General features: G+C 43.5%; 1 protein-coding gene across 2 annotated transcripts in view; it reads left to right on the top strand.

Annotated features, from left to right (window-relative positions):
• CFLAR (CASP8 and FADD like apoptosis regulator) overlaps positions 1-25,445 on the top strand; it is an 89,153-nt gene extending 63,708 nt beyond the window's left edge. For both annotated transcript variants that reach the window (XM_056533934.1, XM_056533933.1), the window contains exons 6-10: positions 2,692-2,722; positions 4,494-4,525; positions 15,289-15,373; positions 17,717-18,233; positions 19,756-25,445. In XM_056533934.1, coding sequence (XP_056389909.1) covers positions 2,692-2,722; positions 4,494-4,525; positions 15,289-15,373; positions 17,717-18,233; positions 19,756-19,879 — 789 coding nt within the window. In that variant the 3' untranslated portion in view covers positions 19,880-25,445. The remainder of the gene's footprint in view (positions 1-2,691; positions 2,723-4,493; positions 4,526-15,288; positions 15,374-17,716; positions 18,234-19,755) is intronic.
• The last annotated feature ends 2,201 nt before the right edge of the window (positions 25,446-27,646 follow it).

Here is a 27,646-nt window from a genome sequence, read left to right as displayed (position 1 = left end):
CAGTGGTCTTCAACCTGCGGACCTCCAGAGGTTTCAAAACTACAACTCCCAGCAAGCCCGGGCAGCCATCGGCTGTCCGGGCTTGCTGGGAGTTGTAGTTTTGAAACCTCCGGAGGTCCGCAGGTTGAAGACCACTGCGGCCTTCAACATCATCCAGCCCCCTCTCACCCCCTTTAGTTCTGTACAGTACTCACCTCCGCTCGGCGCTGGTCCGGTCCTGCAGGGCTGTCCGGAGAGGAGGTGGTCCGGTGAGGAGGTGGTCCGGGCTGCTATCTTCACCGGGGGCGCCTCTTCTCCGCGCTTCCGGCCCGGAATAGAGGCGTTGCCTTGACAATGACGCAGAAGTACGTTGGCAATGAACGCACCTCTGCGTCGTTGTCACGGCAACGTGACTATTCTGAGGCCGGGCCCGAAGCGCTTAGAAGAGGCCTCCCCGGTGAAGATAGCAGCCCGGAACCAGTATCCCACCGGACCACCTCCTCTCCGGACAGTCCTGCAGGACCGGACCAGCGCCAAGCGGAGGTGAGTACTCAGAACTAAAGGGGGTGAGAGGGGGCTGGATGATGTTGAAGGCCGCAGTGATCTTCAACCTGCGGACCTCCGGAGGTTTCAAAACTACAACTCCCAGCAAGCCCGGACAGCCGATGGCTGCCCGGGCTTGCTGGGAGATGTAGTTTTGAAACCTCTGGAAGTCCGCAGGTTGAAGACCACTGCGGGTGGGGGAGTTCACTCGAGTATAAGCCGAGGGGGGTGTTTTCAGCACGAAAAATCGTGCTGAAAAACTCGGCTTATACTCGAGTATATACGGTACTTGCATTTTCATTCTATATACTTAATTTAAGGAAGATGTCCAGTGGTAAGAAATGTATCCCCTATATGCAGGATAGGGGATAAATATCTCATCGCAGGGGTCCGACAGCTGGGGCCCCGACTCTGCAAGAGCGAGTTTCATACCCAGCACCTCAGCTGGTCGAAACACGCCCCCCCCCTCCATTAATCTCTGTGGGGGAGGCGGAGACATGCGGACGGTCTGTCTCAGCCTCTCTGAAATGAATGGAGGGTGTGTGTATTTACCAGCTGACATGCTGAGTGCAAAATGTCACTTCCTTGTGCAGAGCCAGGGCATTTTATTTAGATGTAGAAATATTTATACGAAAAAGCCTTTGAAGAAAATTTTGCATGATTGCTGCTGATAACTGATGCTGTTACAATGGTGCCAGTCACAGATGTAAACACATTCCAGTTCACCATGCAGCCACATAGGAAATGCCCATGCAGCCAATCACTGGCCCCAGTGAAGAGCTACCTCAGCCAGGAATTGACTTAAAGGGCATTTCCTACATGTGGGGACGGAGAACAAAAAGTGCGGACAACAGCATTGATGTCAGTGGGGAATTGGCAGTAGGTTAGTACAGGTTTATTTACCTCCCATTATGAGCACATTTAATTGTAAAAATGTTTGACTGTAATATATCTTTACAGTGGTCAGATCTTTGTTTTCTGGTAGAAAATTCCCTTCATAGACTTACAGTAGATTAAAATATAATATTGCGCTGGTTACATGCAGCTGACACTAGAGAGAGCTTAGGAGCATACTGCATACTGGTATTGTTTTAATTTCTTAGCTCTGAATATACAGGTAGATGCGGGTGATTCTGATTCAAAGCCTTCTTACCAGGTAAAAATTGCTGCAGAAATCCAGGCGATATTCACCTTGTTGTTAATATGATTTTAACTTGTTAAAGGAGAAACGTGGTTCAAAACTTTTCCCTTGCCTTGTGCCCGGGCTGCAAAAAAAAAAAAAAAAACGTTCCCCCCATTGCGCCGATATTGGTGTCCCGGTCCTCTGGCACTACTCGGCTCCCTGCTTTTTAGACTCGGAACGTCACACTGCGGTCGGCATATTGCCGGCCGCATCGATGTCTCGCCTCAGCCGGTGATAGGCTGACCGCACTGTCATGTAAGGAGCTCGGGCCCCACCTTCTCCCTGCTGCCTGCGCTACATACATGACCATGCGCTCAGGCTATCACCGGCTGAGGCGGGACATCGCTGCGGCTGGCGATACGCAGCCTTGTCCATGAGTCATCTCTTGTCCATGGATCATGAACAAGCTGATGCTGCCGCAGGACTGGTTAGTGTCCCAGTAGGTATAAGGACCCCCTAGTGTTGGGATTTTCAAGAGTCGTTTTCTAAAACAACCATATTACAAAAGGTCTTTAATTTTTATCAGTTATAAAATATAAAAAGTTTTTGGCTCACTGGAGGCGGCTGCTTCTGTATGAGCAAAGCTTTCTCCTTCCCACTCCAGCTGTTCAGTCATGCTTACGAAAAGGGGATAAATATTGATGAAGGGGTGGGGCTATCTGCTGTAGGGGGCAGGCTTATTGTCCAGAGTGGGCAGGAGAAGCTTTGCCCTTACAGCAACAGGCACCTCCAATGCAATAACTATGTAAAAATCATATTACAGTATCAACATGCTGAATATGTCCTGAACAGCTGCACCGATTTTTAGCTGGTAAAAAGCATTTGAATCAGCATCACCCGCACTATCTACTTGTATTAATTTAGCATGGCAGGTGTTTTCCATGTTACAGAAGTGCATGTTGCATGTGTACTCCTGAGACAAATTATCTTTCCTGTTTACCAGAAAGTCTCACTGTCATGTATAATTCTCTGTCTTTTTACATTAGATTCCACAATTACTAGGTAGCAGTACCAAAGGTAAGATTCTCTTCTCCTGTTTATTCAGGTTCCTTTGTATATTACCAGTACATTTTATTGTATACTTCGTGGTATACTGCACGTTTTAGTAACATTGACTATAATTGGACTTCTTTGACACTAACAGTAATGACTAATTGTTGTTGTTAAAGTTATTTAGCATTTTGGCAGCTCCTGTGTGAACATATGTTCAGGGTGCACATATATATATATATATATATATATATATATATATATATATATAAATGTGTGCGATAAGCAAAAATGTTCAGTATTTCCATGTTATCATTAATTAGTATACTGATAAGCTTTCCCATCTCTAAACTTTCTCCCCCTCCAGTCCATCCTAAATATTGCAGCCAGACTTTTACAATTAAAAACAATGTACAATTTTTCATTACATTATTCACTCCTTAAGGACACAGCCCATTTTTTCTTCCTCCTCCAAATTTTTATTTTTGAAATGACAAAGTTGTATTACTTTTTGCAGGACAAGTTATACTTTTCATTGGCACTCAATATTTGATCACATAATGTATTACGGAGCCAAAAAATATTCATAAATATATGTAAGGCCAAATAAAAAAAATATATATGGACTTGAGCAATTTTGTGGGGCAATCATTTTTTCGGCATTCATAATATGGTAAAACTGACACCACAATTGACCAAAACATCACAACTGACACCACATAATACCAAACATGGAAAGATCCTGTTTAGTTTTATGGTTAAAAAAAAAATTCATTTAAAAAGAAAAAAATATTTAATTGCCATGTTCTGACACCTATAACTTTATTTTTTATTTTTCCACCTATGTAGCTGTGTTAGGGTTTATTTTTTGTGCCATGACCTGTAGTTTTTAACAGTGACACTTTTGCATGTATGTGACTTTTTGATCACTTTTTATATTTTTTTTATGGGACATGATATAACAAAAAAATCAACAATTTTGGCACTTGAAATTTTTTTGCCATTGACGGTGCAGGATCAGGAATGTGACAATTTACTTCCACTCCTTGGTGCCATGTCTAAGAATAGTAGAACAGAAAGTCCATCTGATGGATTATTCTTATCTGATTAGCAGCAAAATGTTAGGAAATGTTTAATGAAGATTATTTAGAAAGATTCCAATCGACAAATTAAATCAGTGAAAAAGATGTCCATAGCCTTTAGTCATGTGATTAAAGCAACCTAATTAAAAAAAAGAAGTTAACGGATTTTAACTGACAATGAATCATTCACTATTGTAATAAATGAGCCTGTCAGTGTTTCATGCTGCCTGTGATTTGAACAGCATGAAACTGATGACACATTCCCTTTAAGGGTAGGGTCACATGGAAATACACAGCGGATCCGCCGATGACCCGACCCTAAATTGTGCCTCCAGCTGTTCCCCCCCCTGTGTGCTTCTTGCAGTGGCAGTGCGCAACTCCGAGCAGCCACACAGGGACTTGTGAGTCATCGCACGCATGCGCAATGTACTCAGACATTGCGGCCACTCCGCGATGTCTATGAGTACACTGCGAGTATGCACAGTGACTAGCAGGCCAGTGTGGTGGTTCGGAGCGGCACATTGCCACTGAGTGCAGCACACTGGGGGGGACAGCTGGAGGCACAATTTAGGGTTGGGTCATCGGTGGATCCGCAGCGTAAAATACTCTACCCTTAAAAGGGTTACAAAACTACTGCAATGCATTTCACAAAACCCTCTAGATAAAACACAGATATTTAAAATACTTATTATTTTTCCTTTTCATTCTTAATGTAGATCCACTGCCTGTACAAGAAACTCTATCACAGGTTAGTGTTTGCTAGCAGTCAATTTTACTTAGATTAAAGGGGTTATCCACCATAAGGTGATTTTAGTACGTACCTGGCAGACAGTAATGGACATGCTTCGGAAGGATCTGTGCTTGTCTTGGGGCTAAATGGCTGTTGTGAGATTACCATAACACTGTGGCTAGCTTTTTGTGAACTGGTATTTCCTGTTTGATTTTTCTTCTTTGCCTACAAATCCCAGAATTCCATTTTCCTCCCTCCCACACATCAGCCATCCCACCCATTGAAACATTCAAGCATCCATTCAAAAGGCCTGTGGTTTTCAATCAGGGTGCCTACAGCTGTTGCATTAGTTGCAGGTGAAGTCTCTCCCACCAAGCGATCGCTCCACCCATTGAAGCAGACAGGCTCCCTGTCATCAGCTGACTAGTGAGTCAGGTCTCGGTTGCATTGCAAGCTGGGAAAAATCTGAGACAACAGTCATTTTGGATGCTGTTAAAAATAAATATAGGGGTGAAAATCACATAAGAATTGTGAGAAAACCGTCACACACAGGTAGAGACACTATATTATGAACTACACTAACTTTACAGCCCCTGTAGCATAATCAAATAAAAAAAATTACTGGAATACCACTTTAGGGTCTATTCACACGTACAGTATTCTGCGCAGATTTGATGCGCAGGATTTCAAGTCATTCAGTTTACATTGAAATCTGGCAGAAAATCCTGCACATCAAATATGTGCAGAATACTGTACGTGTGAATAGACCCTTAAGGCTTTTTTATGCTTTGAGCACCCTATAAATATGGATTAATACAGTGACCATAAATTGTTATGTAATAGGACTAGGGGGATGCTTGATGGTTAGGCTGTCATAAATGTTCTTTGCTGTTTTGCTGTAATTATATTTAACCCTTTCACTGCTAAGGATGTGTTCAATGCATCATGACTGAATTTTTGCTATGACTGGAATATAAGAACTAGTACATGAAGTCAGCAAGCGGGCTGAAATTTTTATATCCACTTCTGCTTTTGGCTCATTTTCTGCTGCAGAAAATCTGCAGCATATCTGAAACGTGTGCTCCTACCCTTAAAGTAAAAGTGACGTTGAAGCAGCCATCTTCCAAGTAGTCATGCTGATGTAATGTGTCATTCTTATGTACTCTTCACTGTGTTGTTACAAGCTACATACTTTGTATTATACTATGTTTGTGTGAATTTCAAGGTTAAATGATAAATGTGTGGGTGGATGTTAAGATGCAAGAGTGCAATTGTAAAATGATGCCGTGTGCAAAGAGGGGAATTCCATGTTGCCTAGAGTCCAAGTTTCATTTCTCAGACTGAAGCAAGTTTCAATAGAGAACAATGGGTTCTCTGTCTGGTTAATGTGATTCCACTATATTATTCTGGGGATTTTTGCTGCAGTGTGTGGCTGGAAATGTGTTTGTTATTCTGTCTATTGATCATCTGTTTTAACAATGATGTAAAGCTGTGGGTTAAGACTTCACAAAGAGAAACTTCCTGTGTTTTCATTTTTATAGGTGTTATTGGAATGTTAAGTCTTTAGTTTTATTTTTGATTTTTAAGTATGTAATAGAGAAAGAATAGCCCATCTTTCTTACTTAGATTACTCCTGACATAGGCAACAATTTAACAAGTCACATAGAAAATTAGGATGAAATGCAACTATACATTTGGACACATTTAACAAACGCAAAGAAGCAAATTAGAGGCTCAAATAAATGACCGCACATAGCCAACTTAAAAACGGAATTCCAACAGGCAAATCCAAAGGCATCCACTTTAAAGGAAACCTGTCACAACATTGCTAAAACCAATGCCTTATACTGTTATTTGTTAATGCAACAATAAAAATTAAAAAGTTATGAAATGTTATGGGGGGGGGGGTACCATTCTTCTAATCTAAAGAGTTACTTTGACTGGTCTCTTACAGGGACACCATGACCACATAGTATCACATTCTGTTACTAAATAAAGGATTAAGCAGAAAGGGTGTATTTAGGGACTGGCCCATTTTACTCTTCGGGAGAATGTTATAGATAGTTTGTTAGCACTCCCCACAAATGGGTGGGTCTTGGGAGGGGCACAATCAGAGTATCGTGCGGTGGTCGACACGCCCCCTCCCATAGACTTGCATTGAGGGGGCATGGTGTGACATCACGTCCAAGCCCCTCTTGACATCACGCCACACTCCCTCAATGCAAGTCTATGGGAGGGGGCGTGTCAACCCTCGCACCCAGCATTCGGAACAAAATTTTCCGAACACTGGGGCAGTGGAGTACTTCTTTAACCCCTTAAGGACTCAAAGTTTTTCAGTTTTTGCATTTTCGTTTTTTCCGCCTTACCGTTTAAAAGTCATAACCTTTTATAATTTCCACCTAAAAATCCATATTATGGCCTATTTTTTGCGCCACCAATTGTACTTTGCAGTGACATTAGTCATTTTACCCCAAAATACTGAGTTTCCTTGTATGCAGTGCAAATGGAGGCCTTAGAAGCCCTCTCCCAAATAACACGCCACTGAGGTATGGTAATGGTAGTATTCAGGGCAGTCTCTCATATATCTGTGTGAGGGAGGGTCGCCATTATGGGGTTGAAGAAGTAAGGAATAAATATCCGAGAGAAGGCCCCTTGTCTGAGGCCCCCCTCGACATAACCGCTCAAAATTAGTGGGCAGAGAAACCACAGTAGAGCCGTGCCGGAGGACAAAAAATGTCTCAATTGTAAGTAGTGGAGGCGCTCAGATGAGGGGAGCTCCCAGCCGGTCATCAGTTGGTCAAAAGGCAGGAGAGAGCGAGATAAGGGGTCCACCACGTCAGGTGTGCAGCCCAGTAGTACTTAGGGACCGCCAGACCCCCCATAGTAGGGATCGACCGTTTATCGGTTTGGCCGATACTATCGACCGATAATCACGATTTTGGGCATTATCGGTATTGGCAATTACCTTGCCGATAAGCCGATAATGCCCCGCCCCCCGCACCGCCCCACGACCGCCCTCCCCGACCTGCCACGCCGCGACCGCCCCCCCACCCCCGACCTGCCACACCGCGACCGCCCCCCCGACCTACCGCGCCGTGTCGCACCCCCCACCGCACTGCCCCCGGCCCTATTGCCTCCCCCATCCCCGGTTTTATAATTACCTTTTCCCGGCGCCCACGCTACTTCTGGCTCCTGCTGAGTCCTGCGTTACGCTGTGTGCAATGACGAGTGACGTGTGCGACGTGACGTCACCGTCAGTGCGCACAGTGACAGCTCAGGAGGACACCACCGGAGCCAGATGTAGAGTGGACCCCGGGCCCCGGGAAAAGGTAATTATAAAACCGGGGATGGGGGAAGCAATGGGGCTGGGGCGGTAGGGGGCGCGGAGCGGTGCGGCGTTGGTGGGGGGGGGGGGGTCCCGGGCGGTGTCGGTGATAGGACTCAGGACCCCCGGACCGGCAGGGGGAGAGAAGCGGGTGGCGGCGGTGGCCTATGGCACCACAAAAGCCACTGCAGTGCATTGATTTGCGCCCGATTTCAATCAATGATCTGCAGCGGTGTTGCGGGGGGATAAATAGCCAATAACTTATGCCGGAATATCGTTAAAAGTTATCGGCTATCAGCCCTAACCTCCACCGATTATCGGTATCGGCCCTAAAAAAACGATATCAGTCGATCCCTACCCCATAGCTCTACTAGCCATCATGACTGCATTGGCAACCCATGTCTCTTTCTGTCCCAGATGAACCGGAAGATTGTTAATTGAAAGCAACGAAGGGCTGACAAAGGTACTCGAGTGGGCAACGTCTCAAAAAAATTATACTTTTGGCGGGATCGTCATTTTAACCGCCGCTATCTGACCAAAAAAGGAGATGTATTGCGGCCGCCATTTCTCCAAAAGAGCCTGCAGTTCCCGAAAAAGGGGGAGATAATTATTAGAATAAAGAGAGGAGTAGTGAGAGGTAATTGGTAGCAGAGGTAGACCATTTAAATGAGTACTTAGAGCATAGAAGAGTAGACAAGGACAAAGGGAGATTTAGAGGAAGGGCCTCAGATTTAGAGAGGTTGACCTTGTAGCCTGACACCACACCATAGCCATAAAGAGCTTTATAGAGACTAGGGAGAGAAAGCAAAGGATGAGAGAGGGTAAGAAGAACATCATCAGTGAACAAACATATCTTAAATTCCCTATCATGCAAGGGAATACCAGTGATGTCCGGGTCAACCCTTATCATAGCGGCAAAAGGTTCAATACGCAAGGCAAAAACCAGGGGGGACTGCGGGCATCCCTGGCGGGTCCCATTAAGCAGAGGGAAGGTCAGGAAGGAAGCATGAGGAAGTTTGAAAGAGGCAGTAGGAGAGGAATCAAGACCCTGCAGAGCCATCAGAAAGTTGCCTATGATTCCTAACTTTTGCAAGGTAGCGTAAAGAAACGGCCATCCCAATCTATCAAAGGCCTTTTCCGCATCTAAACTGAGAAGCAGCGCCTGGTCGGATATCCGATTAAGTCAACCAGATCTACCACCCTCCTAGTGTTGTCACCTTCCTGATGACAGGGGAAGAACCCAACCTGATCCTTGTGGATGAGGGAAGAGAGAAAAGAGCAGTCTGACCGCCAAGACCTTGGAAAAGAGCTTCAAGTCAGAGTTAAGGAGGGCAATAGGCCTGTAGCTTGAAAAATCATGAGGATCCTTACCAGGTTTAGAAATCAGGGTAATTAGGGAATGTAAAAAGGACTGCAGGATCTCCTCTCCCCCATAAAAGAGTTAAACAGAGGGACAAGACGAGGTACAAGGAGAGAAGAATGTCTTATAGTACAGGTACGTAAATCCGTCTGGGCCGGGAGAGTGACCAGCAGGAAAGGATTTGAGAACCTCCAGGAGTTCATCCCCAGTGATAAGAGCATTGAGGATCTTGGGGTTAGCCTCCCGACAGGGTGGGCAGCCCACAGTGGGAAAGGTAGGATTCAAGCGCAGCGGCTCCCCCGGATCAGACGGAGCTGGGAAGGAAGGGAGTAAAGACGAGTAAAGACCAGAATAGTAATCAGCAAAAAGGTGAGAAATGTCAGCAGGATGACAGTGGAGGACACCAGAGGAATCCTTCAGGGCCAAAGGAGATTGAGCAACAGCACGGTCTCGCAGGCGCCTGGCTAACATGGTGTGAGCTTTATTTCCTTTCTCATAAAAACGCTGTTTAGCATACAGGAGCTGCCACTCAACTCTATGAAGAGCCAGGTCACCCAACTGAGCATGGGCGGTCACCAAGCGCATCAAGTTCGATAAAGAAGGGGAAGACAGGAGAAGAGTTTCTAAATGCAGAATCTGAGCACGAAGTTCCCGAGAGCGAAACAGAGCGTTGCGCTTAAGTCGAGCACCTAGGGCAATACAATGTCCCCACACAACCGACTTATGAGCCTCTCAGAGGGTGGCCTGCTATGAGACAGAACCCTCGTTGGTTGTAAAGTAGTCAGTAAGACACGTCTGAATCGACTCTCGGGAAGACAGAGATTTAAGAAGAGAATCATTTAGTCTGCAATGACGGCTCCGAAGGGAAGAAGGAAAGGAGGAAAAAGAAAGGAGAAGGGGACAGTGGTCAGACCAAGAGAGAGGCTCCAAGGAGGCTGCCGAGAGCATGCGCACCATGGGGAGGTTGCCAAAAAAGTAGTCTATGCGAGTGTGCAACTTATGGGGATGGGAGAAAAAACTAATCGAGCGGTCCGTAGGGTGATTTTTCCGCCACAAATCGTACAGCGAGGAGGCCCGAACAATCCGATGGAAAACTGTACCTAATCAGATCTGGGCAGGGGAAGGAGGAGCAGCAGTGAGAGAGAGTGGCAGTCCATAGAGGGGGAGAAAATAAGGTTAAAGTCCCCAGCCCCTCCAAGCAGCCAGGCAGAAGAGGGGTATTTATGGAGCTTAGCAAGCACTCTGCGCAGGAAAGGAATTTGAGAAGAGTTATAGGCATAGATATTACAGAGCAGGAGTGGGACCCCACCCAGGACCCCCTCCACCACTACAAAGCATCCCCCAAGTCCAAATATGAGGAAGAGACTTGTAGCGGACAGGAGCAAGAGACAAGAATAGCAACTCCAGCAGTCTTCCTGTCATAGATGGTAGAATAGGCCTGCGGAAAGAGATTGCTGGAGAAAGAGAAAGGACCCAGAACGGTCAAAGTGTGTCTCCTGAAGAAATACAATATCAGCATGTAGGGCTGGGCGATATACCGGTTCATACCGAATACTGAAATTTTTGTGCTGCATGATTTGAATTTTTCCCATACCGCAATACCGGTTTGGCCCCTCCCCCTTGAGAATGAATTATCAACCCAGCACTGCGCTGTCCCCACATCAGGGGAACTAATCATATGTTACCCGCCAGCGCTGTTCTGCTCCCCCCCCAATTAATTATCAGCCCAGCGGGGTACTACTCACATATGTCACCCGCAAGCACTGCCCTCCTCCTCTTTGTTCGGGTCGCCGGCGCTGGAACTCTATACTGTACCCCAGTGGTCTCCAACCTGCGGACCTCCAGATGTTGCAAAACTACAACTCCCAGCATGCCCGGACAGCAAACGGCTGTCCTGGCATGCTGGGAGTTGTAGTTGGGCAACAGCTGGAGGTCCGCATGTTGGAGACCACTGCTGTACGCTGTATCCCTATGCCCAGGCTGCAAAAGATTTAAAAAAATATATATATTACCTACGTTGGCCTCACGCTGTTCCTGGGGACTGGAACGACTGAGAGCCGTCAGCCTATCACCGGGCGCAGCGATGTCCTGCCCCGGCCAGTGATAGGCTGAGCCCACTGTCATGTAAGAAGCCGGCTTCTTACATGACAGTGGGCTCAGCCTATCACTGGCCGGGGCAGGACATCACTGCGGCTGGTGATAGGCTGACGGCTCTCAGATGTTCCCGTCTGCCAGCGTAAGGCCGATGTAGGTAAGTCAAAGTTTATTTTGTTTATCTTTTGCAGCCCGGGCATAGGGATACAGCGTACAGCAGTGGTCTCCAACTTGCGGACCTCCAGCTGTTGCAAAACTACAACTCCCAGCATGCCAGGACAGCCATTCCACCCGATCAGAAACATGTTGGAGATCCTGGAGCATGGCCGAGATTTCTGCTCAGATACAATACGAAATTCCTCCAATTTGGCAGAGATCATAAAGAGCGCCTTTATGATCTCTGCCAAATTGGAGGAATTTCGTATTATATCTTTGGTTATGTGAGGTGGAGCGGCTGCTGAGATTTTATTATTTTACACGTTCTTCAATGGTTGTACTTGGATGGAGTACAAACACTTCTGGTAAGCGCTTTTTCACACTGAGCGTTAACATTATATACTCGGATATCACACAAGGGAGCGCTTCCTATTGTCTCTTTTTTTCTAGAGATTTCTGCTCGGCAGGCTTTTTTAACTTCTGCAATGAGGGAGCGGAAATCTTCTTTAGTAGGGATTTGAGAAATCAGAAGTCCCAAGTCAGGCAGAGCAGAGGAGGGTATAGACAGACCCGAGCAGGGCAGGTCAGACTCTGAGAGGGCGTCCCATAAAGTAGCAGCAGGAGCCGGTGGAGGAGGCCCCGGGGACCCGAGGGGTGAGGAGGAGACCCCTGCGAGGGCAGGCGGGATGCAGCAGAAGGTAGCATGGCAGCTGGGCGGACCCTCTGGTAGAGGAGAGGCAGAAGGGAAGGTGCACACTGCAAGGGGGACCAGGGGCACAGTGGAAGATGGCACAGGGGAGGCAACTGCAAATCCCTCCATGGCAGATGGGTGGAGGTGAGACAGCACTTCTCCTGTGATGGAGAAGTAGGAGAGGGGAGGGGTGGGCAATGAGAGTCAGCTGTGGAGGGCAGCAAGATGGCAGGGGGCAGGGCCAGGCCTGTCACCACAGAGGCCCAAGATGGAGGCTCCCTGTCCTAGCAGGAGGGGACATCCCCGGCCCCAGAGCACAGGGACAGGCAAGGATGGCCAAGGGGAGCAAGGTCCACTACGCTCCGGAAAAGGAGCACACTCAACGCCGATCCCGGGCAGTCAGCAGCTGCAGCAGGTCCCCCATCCTTTATGGCAGCCAGAGCGAGGAGAGCTGGAGACAGGGCCGCAGCAGGGGAGGCAGAGCCGCATCCAGGGACCCAGCCAGAACAGCGGAGTTCTGCAGGAGCTGATGGGGGATTAAGCCCACGGCGGCCGGAGGAGGCAGGTGGAGAGCCGGAGGACCTGACTTCCGGAGTGCAGGTACTGTCCTGGAGCGGGAGCGCAGGCTGCGGGCAGGGCCTGCAATGGCGGGCTGGCTGGTCGGTGCGGAGGCCGGGGGCGCCTGGAAGAAGCGGGCAATGTCAATGGGCGGGGTGGAAAGGAGCCAGGCAACGGAGGGGTGAGTCCTACCCATCTCAATAAGCAGGTTCACCAGGGTTTTTAGGTAGATTTACCGTCTCAGGAGCGGAAGCAGTCCTAACATGTGGCCATCTCTTTCAGCGCCAAGCCACGCCCCCGGACTTCAGAATTTTTTTATGTGTACGCCATTGACCGTGCAGTTTAATTAACTATATATTTTTATAGTTTGTAAATTTACGCACGCGGCGATACCACATATGTTTTATATTTATTTTTATTTATTTATTTGTTTTTTTTTAATGGGAAAAGGGGGGTGATTCTGACTTTTATTAGGGAAGGGGTTAAATCACATTTATTAACACTTTTTTTCACTTTTTTTTGCAAAGTAATAGCCCCCATAGGGGCCTATAACATTGCACACACTGATTTCCTACACTGATCACTGCCCTACATTAACATGGCATTGATTAGTGTTAACGCCGCTCGACTGCTCCTGCCTGGATCTCAGGCACAGAGCAGTCATTCGGCGATTGGACACGCAGGAGGCAGGTAAGCTGGTGTCCTGCAAGCTGTTCAAGACGCTGAGGCGGTTACCATGGTGGTCCCAAACAGCCCGACTGAGCTGCTGGGATGCTTTCGGTTTCACGTCAGACGCAGCGGTCAACTTTGATTGCCACGTCTGAAGGGTTAATACAGGGCATCACCGCATTCTGTGATGTCGAGTATTAGCCGTGGGTACCAGCCGTTGATGGCCCCTGGGACCGACCTGATATGACACAGGGTCACCGCGTGACCCTGCGTTATATCGTGGGAGCCAGCGCAGGACGTAAATATAGGTCCTGCTTCGTTTAGGAGTATGCAACATAGTTCCCCCCACATTAGGTTGGCAGCATGATTCCCCCCACATTAGGTTGGCAGCATGGTTCCCCCTCCCCATTAGGTCGGCAGCATAGTTCCCCCCACATTAGGTTGGCAGCATAGTTCCCCACCACATTAGGTTGGCAGCATAGTTCCCCCCCCCATTAGGTTGGCAGCAGAGTTCCCCCCCACATTAGGTTGGCAGCAGAGTTCCCCCCCACATTAGGTTAGCAGCAGAGTTCCCCCCCACATTAGGTTAGCAGCAGAGTTCCCCTCCACATTAGGTTGGCAGTAGAGTTCCCCCCCCCCACATTAGGTTAGCAGTAGAGTCCCCCCCCCACATTAGGTTGGCAGTAGAGTTCCCCTCCCCCCCCCCCCCCCCACATTAGGTTGGCAGTAGAGTCCCCCCCCCCCACATTAGGTTGGCAGTAGAGTTCCCCCCCACATTAGGTTGGCAGTAGAGTTCCCCCCCACATTAGGTTGGCAGTAGAGTTCCCCCCCACATTAGGTTGGCAGTGGCTCCCACAGACATACAGCCTCCAGCCTCCAGCCATATACATTGTATGGCTGGAGGCTGTATGTCTGTGTACTGCCCCACCTCAGTGCTCTGTCCACGGCTCCTCCGGTCTGGGGTCACAAACAGCAGGTCCCGGGACCAGAGGAGCGGTGGACAGAGCACCAAAGCTGACGTGCTGCTGGTAACTTACCATGCTGGACAGCGCGCATCCTCCTCCTCAATGCTCAACTCCAGCATTTTTTAAGTTAACCGGGGCACCCTTGTGTCTTTTGGGACACAGGGATGTCCTTAATACTGATGGGGGAAGTTAATCTCGGAGTTGGGGGGGGGGAATTGCCCCGTTGACCCCCCCCCCCTGGATCCGCCACTGACCTCACAGGGGTATACAGAACGCGTTTGCCTTACTCAGTAGAACATGGTAACTACTGGGACCTTGACATCTCTACTGTTCAGGTGAAAGTCGCCACCCCATGACTGAGCTTTTATTGGTTTAGAACCTGATGAATTGAAACTTAAAGAATATTTGTTTTTTTAAAGCACACACTTTTTTCAACTTTATAAATGAATATAACCATTCATCCTAAAAGGGCCATTCAAGCAGAAGGTCAATGAAGATATAAAATCAGGGCTGAATATTCTGTTATATACTTTTTGTACTGTATTAGGAAATTAGAAGAACAGCAGCCAAAGTGTTCTCATTGTATATATTTTATTGTAGAAGTGTCTGTCATTTAGAACAACTTTTAACATGTTGCTCAGATTCCAAAAGTTCAGGTGGCACTGGGTCTCACTTCTGACCCCACTGCAATCATCAGTTACAGCCGAGTAAAAGGCCGTCAATTACATCCGACCTTTTTACTCCATTAGGCTATGGAGTGAAAAGGTCAATTTGTGGGCCAAACCAATCACAAACACAGAACTCACATCACATACAACTCCATAGACTTATGCTATGAAAAGATCATAATTGACTGAGAAGCAGGGAGTACGGCATGCGCTGCTGCATACTTCACAACAAAGGTAAATGATACTCTCCATTGCAGGACACAAGTTATAATAACATGTACATATTTGCTTTCAGTTTGGAGTACATGACGAAAGATATCCTGTAAGAAAGGAGAGCTTGGGCTTCTGTGTTATCATTGACTGTGTTGGGAATGATGCAGGTATGTTTCTCCTTTATTATCTCTATTTAATGGGTTTTAGGGAAAATTTGGTCGAAAATATGCAAGATCCAACATATGTCGGAATAGGGTTTTGTGAAATTCTATTTACATTTATTGTTCTGTACTTTGTTGGACATTTTCCAGAAAAATTCGCTATTTTTGTGCCAGAGGGAGCCAGATGTAAAAGATAGAACAAAGATTAGCCTTATTTACAAACACCAGATCTGCTGAGGATTGAAATTTGCAAATCCACAAATCCTGTGTCTGTATGAATACCCCCTTAAATAGCATCTGTCACCCAAATGTCTCAACAGCAATACTACAGAGAAATATGATTTCTGTTATTTCTCTTTTCCCCCTTATCATTTTAATGCTTCTTGCTGGAAAAGAAATAGTAGAAAAGCGGTTTTAAAATCGATACAAAAAGGCAAACAGGTGTCTGGCACTTCAAAGGCAGGTAATTATAGCTCTCTTATCAGACCATGCATAGGTGCATGCAGGAAATAACAACATGGGCCGTCTGTGGTGCTGGCATATAAGTATAAAGGATAATACAGCTCTGCAATAGTAGAAGAGGAAATGCAATGCTGCACTCACCCATCCAATTTAAACTTCATTTATTAAAGATAATTCAGCGGGTACACAGGTCATGAATGCGGGGGCGGCTCCATGGGACGGACGATATCCATTTCGTGTGCTGTGCACACTTCGTCTGCCGACGCTCACAATCTAACTGTGGAGGCGGGGTATAAAACCGCACCAACATAGGTGCAATTACAAACAAGGTTTATACAAGGTTTTTCTATAAACCTTATTTCTTGTTTGTAATTTCACCTGTGTTGATGTGGTTTTATACCCCGCCTCCACAGTTAGACTGTGAGCGTCGGCAGACGAAGTGTGCACAGCACACAAAACGGATACCATCTGTCCCATGAGGTGCCCCGGCATTCAGGATATGTGTACCCTCTGAATTATCTTCAATAAACAAAGTTTGAATTGGACAGGTGAGTGCCGCAGTGTATTTTCTCTTCTACACTTGCAGTGCTGTTTTAAAATCTGTGGCAGTGTCCGGGACTGCCCCACTAAGCTCATTCGTGCAAATAGGCATGGCGGAGTGTCGTAAACCCGGACCCTCTGTCTCAGTCCCCCAGACACTGCCATGAATTTTAAAACAGCATTTTCCACTGTTTCTCGGCATGGACCTGCCATTTTCAGAACAGTGAAGGAAAATCGAAGGCGTAGAGGATTGGACAGGTAAATATCTTTATTTTTATTTTTTTTATTCAAGCCAATGTCCTTCACAAATTATGAGATATAAGGGTTTTACCTTTTGGTTGACCACCATATTTTTCACTGAAAAATTGGATAGGACTGCTAGGCTAAGGGGAAGTGATTCATAATCACATCTACCCAACATGAGTATATAGCAAGAAAAAACAAAGGCTGTACATACCCCCCTTCATAAAGAAAAAAATATATATCTATATTACTCCATATAACAAGTCAAATAAACTTAATACCCAATGAAAACAAATCACAAAGCCTCAGTATGATGTACTGTGGGTATAACCAGTAGCACCCAATCCTTTAATAATGTGTAAGCTAATTGGCTATATTCTTAGGACGAAGACATACCCTGTACACAAATGAAACAAAGTAAATATCTCCTCCTTGAAAGCATATAAAAAACAATTCATATTTACCTATAAATATACATATATCAAATGCAATTCATGTGGCTCAATACTAACATGTAAACACCAGTGCATAAGCCCTCTTACAATTTATAATAATAATAAAATCCTATCCAACATGATTTGCGCCCCCTTTAGCCTCCTAATCACCCCCCCCCCCCCTGAACAAATCGTTCACACCCTACTTTGCAATACTGTTCTAGCCAATTCAGTAAAAAGAACAGCTAATCAATCAAATAGCAAAACCCCTATATCTCAGGAATGGAGGAGTGTGAAAACATAATTGAAATCAGGACACCTGAGTCTATAGAGTGATATAAATTTCTTTGGACTGACCACAGGTCCTTTTTAAGATAGCTTGCAAAAAAATGTTTAGCATCCAACAGTCTCTTAATCAAGGGAAGCACATTTTTACTGTCTGTTTACATGTACATTATCCTGCACCTATTTATAGCTGCAGATTTTCTTGAACACATCTTCAAATCTGTGGCTTCAAATACTGCGCAGATTGTGTTTGGTATTGCAGATCAGCTATTATAGTGAATGGACTGAGCTACAGTTCTAGAGCCACACTACATCTTTTATTGCATTTTTTTTATGTGCACTGTCAATTTCTATTCTGATCACATTGTTTTTTCTACTTTTACAGACATGATACAAGCCCTTTTTAGATCAATACATTTTGTTGTTCAGTGTCATTTGTATAAAAATGTGGCTGAAGTAGAAGAAATTCTTCATGATGTAGCGAATATGGAACAGCATAGAAACCATGACATTTTTGCCTGTTTTATTATTAGCCGGGGGAGCTCAGACTCTCTTTTCTGCTTAGATGGAGAATTGCCTGGTCTCTCTTTAGAAAGAATTAAGAATGTTTTCACTGGACAAAAATGTCCAAACCTCAGAGGAAAACCCAAACTTTTCTTTCTTCAAAATTATTTTGTCTGTGATATTGAGGAAACACAAGAAGAAAGTTTTTTAGAAGTGGATGGTCCTAGAGAAGATGCTGCAATTCGCCAGCGGATTCAAAACTATTCCAGAATACCCAATGAAGCAGACATCTTTTGGAGTCACTGTAGAGTGAATGAGTTGGAACTGCAAAGGTCTTCCGGCTCTACTTCTTTATATCTGAGGTCACTGAGAGATTTATTAAATGAAAAGGAAACGAGGTAATGCATAAAGCACAACACATGCCCCATGTTTAGTTTGGGAAACTGGTTGCAATACCATATGTAAAAGTGTATTATTGATTAGAAATTAGTTGTTAGATGAATTTTAGATGAAATTCCAGAGCCATTTTAGCATAGTAGGTGATAGCTATGAAACAGTAAACCTGAAAATGAATTATACAATTGGGTAAAAGAAAATTTTCCTACAGGGATTGTTAGTGTGCAGGATTTTCCGCATGCTCTTAAAAATTATTTTCTCCCGATCCCTTCTATTTTCTGCCTTTAGATTGATGTGGAAATAGTATGCCTGATCCACTAATACATGCAAATATGTTGCATGCCAAACACTGATCTCCTTAGACACATATGGAATATCTAATTTATATCTAATTGTGACAAAATAGGAGGATAGAAGAATTTTAGAAATTAAAAAGTGTGTGTGTGTGTGTGTTTTTTTCTTTTCTACAACCCAGGAAGAGTTAAGCTCAGAGTTTAAATGTTGACTGGAATTTGTAATGCATACATTTTTTTTATATATATATTCCCACCATTAAGTTTATAGGGGGTTTGCTCATAGGACATATAGATTGGGGTTCTTGTTAGGAGGCAACACCTGCAGGCTGGTTTCACAGGAGCCTATTACCGTATATACTCGAGTATAAGCCGAGTTTTTCAGCACGCTTTTCATGCTGAGAACACCACCCTCGGCTTATACTCGAGTAAACTCTCCGCCCTCAGTGGTCTTCAACCTGCGGACCTCCAGATGTTTCCAAACTACAACTCCCAGCATGCCCGGACAGCCGATGGATCAGGTTGAAGACCACTGTTCAGACATTGACAGGCAGTGATGATGAAGGGGGGGGGGATGATGACAGGCGGTGATGTTGAAGGGGGGGGGATGATGACAGGGTGATGATGAAGGAGGGGGGGTGATGATAGGCAGTGACGATGAAGGGGGGGGGGATGATGACAGGCAGTGATGATGAAGGGGGGGTGTGGGATGATGACAGGGGGATGATGACAGGCGGTGATGATGAAGGGGGGATGATGACAGGCGGTGATGATGAAGGGGGGGTGTGGGATGATGACAGGCGGTGATGATGAAGGGGGGATGATGACAGGGTGATGATGATGAGGGTGTTAATGACGGGGGTCTGGATGATGACAGGGGGGGGATGATGTATTTCCCACCCTAGGCTTATAGTCGAGTCAATAACTTTTCCTGGGTTTATGGGGTGAAATTAGGGGCCTCGGCTTATATTCGGGTCGGCTTATACTCGAGTATATACGGTACATGTACAATATTTTGTCTGCATTACAGGCATAGAGATCTCTAAAAATGCCTTAAGGCCGGGACTTGCATCCATAGTATTTATGCAGAAATGCGCATGGAATACACTTACCTGTAACAAACCATAAATTTACTGGAAACAAATCCTAACAGTTGACAGATAGTGACAGCTATTGTGTTGGTTGTTTCCTGATCACTGACACTAACGTGAAATTTTGTATTTTCTTACAGGAAACATCGAGATTTACTAGACATTCACACAGAGCTCAACCGTATTATCTATGCAAAGAAAGCTGGGTACTCTTTACAGTTGAGGCATACCCTCACAAAAAAATTGTTTATATATCCTGCTTAAAAATCAGCATATTAGTTTCAATCTTAACACAACTGATTTATTTATATATTTATTTATTTATGAGGTCAAAAAATTAAATATAGTAAGACATGTCTTTACACATGTTTAGTATGATAATGGAATACAGATTTTTACATACTGAGGATTTGTATCAGATGAATCATGGCTATTTTTTGCGCAGTAACATAATAATATTATGGTGTTGTAAACTGACAACCAGTCACCAGAGGAAAATAAAGTTTTGCTAAAACTTTAAGTCTATAAACCATTGGGAAATTCTTAGGGGGCCATTTAAAATCTGAAACCTATTTTTTACAATTTGATTAAAAATGATCTACATTTTGTATCACCTGTTAAACTATAACACTCTTTGCAGTGCCTCATGTGATTATTGTCCGAATGTAAAGACTTCTCGTGGATGCCAACCTTTGCCCCCAGTAAAGTTGAAATCACATGAGCTTGTTAGAGTTAGGAGGTATTCTTTTCAGAAAGCATGCCATAAAATTAAAAGTCCACATAGTAATGATGGAAAGTATCAATGTTTTATGCTATGTTGTTTACAAACATATTTGCATTACATTGCTGTTTTTTTTATGAACAGAGAACCAAAAAAACAGCCTCTTCAAAAGTTATCTTTCCACCTCTATTTTGTGCTATACATACCCAATGCTAAAAAATTCATTTTTTTTATGGTTTTTAAATTTGTAACTGAGAATATTAATGTAGTTCTAAGTGTCATGTAGGGTCACACATTTGTTGGAGCAGAATACACGTGTAATATGCCTAAAATCCCATACAATTTTCTTCAGGGAAAAGAATCATGTTCATTGTTGCCTGCATTACACCTTCAGTGCCTCAACTGAAAGCAATGGCAGTATTAAAAAAATATAAACAAAATACTCGTCAAATATGAACAAAAATAAGCTTCAAAACCACTTGCAAATTTAAATAAAGCCTCTAAAATATATATGCAAAACAGTCATATTTCAGAAGTGTGTCTGCTTATATTTTACACTCTATGAATTCGGCCTAAGGAGTTTCCACAAGAAAATTTTGCTTGCGGATATTCCATAAGTGGGATTTCCCTAAAGTAAAACCCGCCAGCAAAATATATTGCTGCCCATTGACTTCAGTGGGTCTACATTAAATCCGCAAACATAATTTCCTCTGCAGAAAAGCCAAAGCGAATTATGTATTTGTGAATGTAACCTTAAGGTAGAATAGCAATAGGGACAAAGCTGACTGACATCACATTACAATAGTGATGCTTTGTTTCATTTGTGTATTTATTTTTACTTGCAATACAAGAGTCCTATATATGCTAATATATGGTCATTACTACACATTCAAGGCAGCACTGATATTTATTTAGACTTGTGTGCATGATTTCACATTATCTTTTGTACTTCATATATAAGCTGTATTGTTATTATATGTAATTGTGGTACTTAAATTGTAATTATGTTGAGGTATTCATCTGTTCTCCGTTATCCTAACAGGGATCCTCAGCTGAATGGGTAGTGAATGAGGGCCACTGTCAAGGCAAAATATGTATAATATAGTTTTGCATAAAATAGTCAAGGAGCCTTTCAAATCATTCTCATTCAGCCAGTATCATTGACCAATATTCATCTAAATCCATATATGGTAGCTATTTAGGTTATGGCAATATACAGCTGCATGCCAGCTTTATATGAAATAAATAGTAAGAGAAATCCCATATGAGACATCTCAAATGGTATTTCTCTTACTATTTATTTCATGAAAAGTTGTATAGTAGAGCTAGGTGGAGCACCGAATGCAAGGGTGAATTATTTAAGGTTCATCTGAAAACTTGGGATAATTATTTCAACACAACTAATACTTTTGTGGTATTCAGGTTTACGAACAGGAAATTTGCAGATGGTCTGTTTGTTTGTAAGTGTTACAGGATTAATTGTAAGTCTAATTTGATTGATATTGAATGTATAGGTTGCTGCACATAAGATTAATAGAATTGGGGTCGGTGTTAAAGGGGTTATCCAGAAATTGAAAAACTGAGCTAATTTCTTTCAAGAACCGCTCCCTGTCTGTCTCCAGGTTGGGTGTGGTATTACAACTTTGCTCCATTCACTTCAATGGAACTGAACTGCAGAACCATACCTCACCTGGAGACAGACAGGGAGCGGTTTTTGAAAGAAATTGTATCTATTTTTTTAAATTCCTGGATTAACCCTTTAATGCTGACATATCATAAAATAGTCCTTTATTTGCATATATAATAATCACATATTAAATATATGGGTTACATAATTGATAATAGTTCTGCAGAGTTTCAATTTATTTTTTTGGCAATATTTTAGAGGTTCACTTAAAACTGTAATGATCTTAATGAATTTTGGAGTAAGGAAGAAAGAGGCCTATAAGTAGAAAAGAGGGAAAAACTTGTGAATTTACCAGATTTATGGAATGAAAATAAGATTAGCTAAGCAAATGTTGTAAGTAGCAAGTCATATATATTATGTTAAGTATGTAAAAAAGGTATGTTATTCCATTTACATCTAAAGTCAGTCCTTAAATGTGGAAAAAACAGTTTAGAAGCTTGTACATAGAAAACAGGGACTGTTATACCAGTGCAACCAGGCTGCAAACCAGCACAGTATCAGGAATTATTACTCTTACATAGTGCAATGTAGGATGTTGAGCACCAAGCACAACAGCAAAAGGTAAGTGTTTCTTTTATCCTAAAATGCACTGAAGTCCGACACAGTGGTGCAAGGGGACAGTTATACTTCTGCAATCTGAGACCTGATGTAATGTTCATGTAGAAAGTGCTATAATGTGAAATAGATGCTGTTCAAAGAGAAATACCGTAAATAATCCATGCAGTGACCTAATTTACCAGCTTGTCTGGGCAAATTGTTCAGCATTTAACAACTGTGGCTAAACATTGGTGTCAACTGATATTAAAAGGTCAAATATTAAAGTATTCTAATATTAACCCCTTAAGGACGCAGGACGTAAATGTACGTCCTGGTGCGGTGGTACTTAACGCACCAGGATGTACATTTACGTCCTAAGCATAACCGCGGGCATCGGAGCGATGCCCGTGTCATGCGCGGCTGATTCCGGCTGCTGATCGCAGCCAGGGACCCGCCGGCAATGGCCGACGCCTGCGATCTCGCGGGCGTCCGCCATTAACCCCTCAGGTGCCAGGATCAATACAGATCCCGGTATCTGCGGCAGTGCGCGATTTGAATGAATGATCGGATCGCCCGCAGCGCTTCTGCGGGGATCCGATCATTCATAACGCCGCACGGAGGTCCCCTCTCCTGCCTCTGTCCGGCTCCCGGCGTCTCCTGCTCTGGTCTGTGATCGAGCAGACCAGAGCTGAAGATGACCGAAAACACTGATCTGTTCTATGTCCTATACATAGAACAGATCAGTATTAGCAATCATGGTATTGCTATGAATAGTCCCCTATGGGGACTATTCAAGTGTAAAAAAAAATGTAAAAGTAAAAAAAATTTGAAAAATCCCCTCCCCCAATAAAAAATTAAACGTCCGTTTTTTCCTATTTTACCCCCAAAAAGCGTAAAAAATTTTTTTTTATAGACATATTTGGTATCGCCGCGTGCGTAAATGTCCCAACTATTAAAATCAAATGTTGATGATCCCGTACGGTGAACGGCGTGAACGGAAAAAAAAACAAAAGTCCAAAATTCCTACTTTTAATACATTTTATTAAAAATTTTTTATAAAAAATGTATTAAAAGTTTTTTTTACATGCAAATGTGGTATCAAAAAAAAGTACAGATCATGGCGCAAAAAATGAGCCCCCATACCGCCGCTTATACGGAAAAATAAAAAAGTTATAGGTCATCAAAATAAAGGGATTATAAACGTACTAATTTGGTTAAAAAGTTTGTGATTTTTTTTAACCGCGACAATAATAGAAAAGTATGTAATAATGGGTATCATTTTAATCGTATTGACCCTCAGAATGAAGAACACATGTCATTTTTACCATAAATTGTACGGTGTGAAAACGAAACCTTCCAAAATTAGCAAAATTGCGTTTTTCGTTTTAATTTCCCCACAAAAATAGTGTTTTTTGGTTGCGCCATACATTTTATGATATAATGAGTTATTTCATTACAAAGGACAACTGGTCGCGCAAAAAACAAGCCCTCATACTAGTCTGTGGATGAAAATATAAAAGAGTTATGATTTTTAGAAGGCGAGGAGGAAAAAATGAAAACGTAAAAATTAAATTGTCTGTGTCCTTAAGGCCAAAATGGGCTGAGTCCTTAAGGGGTTAAAATATTTAGTAATATTTGTATTTTTATTTATTATATATTTACAATGAACATTCATATATTGCACATAAGACATATGCTTCCTTGATAGATCTAGGTAAGAGGTTCTGTTCACACTGAAAATGCCAGATCCATTTTTAGGGTACTTTCACACAGGCAGATTTATTCAAGGGTTTCTCAGTGCGTATTTGAAAGGGGGGTGGGCTCTTCATGGCTGTCCGCAGCAGATTTTCCGCTGCGGAAAATCCAATGCAGACCCTATTGACTTCAATGGGGCTTGCAGCATATTCTACGCAGTGGAAAATCTGCTGCGGACAGCCGCAAAGAGCCCGCCCCTTTACAAATATGCATCAGGAAACCTGCAAATAAATCCGCCTGTGTGAACGTACCCTAATGGTATATTACCTGCGAAATATCTGCATCATATATGCTGTGGAAAATCCACAGCAGATTTTGCTACTATTGACTTCAATGGGTCTGAAGGAAAATCTGCAAATCTGACCCATTGAAGTCAATGGTAGCAAAATCCGCTGGTAATTCCACAGGTAATCTGCCAGTGTGAACCTTTCCCTAAACAGATAATAGTGAACTGCAACAGAATCCATGCAGTGAATCAGGTATGTTAGGGTTTTGTTTTTTTTTCCCAGTGTGAAGTGTCTTTATAAATTGTACACTCAAAAATAAAAGGTAGGCAGTTAGATTCAACCCCCCCCTTCCCCAGTTAGATTGCCTGATGGAGATTCTTAGCGCAAATGTAAATGGAGCAAAATTTACTATTCAAACCTATCTGACTGGACCACATTGCAGTTAGCAAAGCCATGAGCTCTGGGAATTGACAACTGGTTCACCCGCACTTAACTCAATTCACAAAGTGTAAACCTGATTAAAACAATATATTGCCTGGATCAGTGGTCCCGTACCAGAGTTATAGCCCCCCATTGCTAATATGCTAATGCCATCCTTTGTGCAAGTGAGACGAGAGATGGCTTTCTAAGTTTTTCCGCCTCTGTCCTCCTTGCTCACATAACCTTTCTTACGTCATGAATATGCAAAAGTATTCACTTTACGCCATAATGACATGATATCCTATGACCAAATGAACACACTGCTATTTTAGCAGAGCACAGACGCCACTCCCAAGTCGGGTGTAGTGAAGAAGCAGCGCCTATGTTCTGGTAGAATAGCCGAGTGGACACGTGGGCATAGGCTCTCATGTCATTAGGACATAGAGTGTAGACTTAAGCATATTAAAGAGGTAGGAGAGCTTATCTAAGCAAAGACGACAGAAGCAGTTAAGCTCAGAAAGCTGGCTCCCGTCTTCATTGCACAAAGGACAGCATTAGCTTATTAGCATTGGGACTATAACTTTGGCACATGACCACCAATCAGGGTAACCCTGTGTCTTGGGTTTAGTGCAGTTCAACCAGCTGTCAGTTTTCCTTTTAAAAGCTGTTCAAAATGGAGTCATAATACTGTCATATGTTGAAGACCTGAAAATAAAATTGCCTCGGAAATCTGACCCATTTTCTTAAATAAATAAATAACCTAATTTATAACTAATACTTTGATTGTACCGAATAGCACTAAACTGATATGAATGTTTTTGTTTAGTTTTTTAACTCATTTTCTGAAATTAATTGTAGATTTTACTTATGTTTATATATTAAATATTTATATATTAAAATAATGCATTGTTTATTTTCTTAATAAATTTTGGTTTTATTAGTACGGTATTTGTGCTACCTTGAGTGATTCTCTACCACAACCTCTTTAATACCATGTGTGGGAGATTAGCTCCAGTAGAGCCAGGCAAATAGTGTGTGTAATAGTGTAGCACTCAGAGACAAGTGACATGGTACTACAGTTTGAAACAGGGATTCTCCTGTCTTAATTTTCTGAATAAAATGAAAAGAATATATAGCCTTCACATTCAGGCACAAAAATACAAAATAAATCCTTCTTATCAAAGTGCTAGCTAAACATAAAATTCCATCGCTATATAGTTGACTTTCTACCAGCTACCCAAAAAAAAAACAATGGACCTCACATCAGTATTAACTGTCCCACAAGAGGCGAACAGATTCCCAACTCTGAGTTCCAATTTCCTCATAGCCTTTTCTGAACACTGTGTAAAACCTTTTGCAATGGTTCATTCACACCATGATTTGGGAATAGGGCAGCAGGATCCGGCGGGAGAATTTAGAACCAGCTGCTGTATCATCACTGAACCAGCACCGTACCCCATTCACTTCAAAAGGCTTGATGGAGTCAGCTGATGTTTGTACCATATCAGTATTTTTGCCATACTAAAAACCATGGTAATGCTGTTCAAGAGACGACTGGAGTCAGTAGCTGACAAGCAATCGCAAGGCGGTACTAGACCAATAATTCTTGCGTATGGCTTAAGCTGACAGGCAGTAAGACATGCTTGTCCTTGAAAAATCTGATAAGCCCTCCGTGTGATCTTTGGGTGTAAGAATAGCAGAAACCAATGCAGTATCTTTGTCGGTCATGCAGCTGTGGCTGGGTTTACACTGCGATTGTGTATTTACATTTAACGTATACATTTTAATACTTTTGAGGGTGTAGTCACACATACAGTATCCTGCACATATTTTCTTTTTTTTTTATTAAATATGTTTTTATTAAACCATTTTCACTAAACAAAATACAACAAAATTACAGAATAAAAAAGGAAAATACAACAAAAGTATAAAGGTAGCAAAACAGAGCCAGTATAATTGAAATCTAGACTAAGAACTGCAATCCCACAGGATTTTCTTTGTAGGCCTCATTCCGTTTTCAGTAAACAGTAGAATGATGTGCTTCACCAAAAAGCTCTATCTTGGTCTCATCTGTCCACAAGACATTTTCCCTGAAGGATTGTGGCTTAGGGTGGTTTCACACCATGTTTTGTACTTACAGTTCCTGTATACGGCTGGGAGGAGGGGGCGGGGCTTAATCGCAGCGCCCGCACTCAGCCGTTTAGGGGAACCGTATTAAATGCATGTCTATGAGCCAACCGGAGTGAACCGCAGCCTCCGGTCGGCTGCGTTTTCGGCCGTATGCGGTTTCCCGACCGCAGGCAAAAACGTGGTCGACCGCGTTTTTGCCTACGGTCGGGAAACCGCATACGGCCGAAAACGCAGCTGACCCGAGGCTGCGGTTCACTCAGGTCGGCTCATAGACATGCATTAAATACTGTTCCCCTATACGGCTGAGTGCGGGCGCTGCGATTAAGCCCCGCACCCCCCCCCCTCCTCCCAGCCGTATACGGGAACCGTAAGTACAAAACGTGGTGTGAAACCACCCTAACTCAAGTTAATTTTGGCAAAATGTAGTCTTGCTTTTTTATGTCTCTGTGTCAGCAGTGGGGTCCTCCTGAGTCTCCTGCCATAGCGTTTCATTTCATTTAAATGTCGATGGATAGTTCGCGCTGACACTACTGCTCTCTGAGCCTGCAGGACAG

This window comes from Hyla sarda, chromosome 8 (assembly GCF_029499605.1).
Source record: "Hyla sarda isolate aHylSar1 chromosome 8, aHylSar1.hap1, whole genome shotgun sequence".
NCBI lineage: Eukaryota > Metazoa > Chordata > Amphibia > Anura > Hylidae > Hyla > Hyla sarda.
The sequence above is the reverse complement of the archived record's forward strand: the minus strand, read 5'-3'. Positions and strand labels throughout refer to the sequence as shown.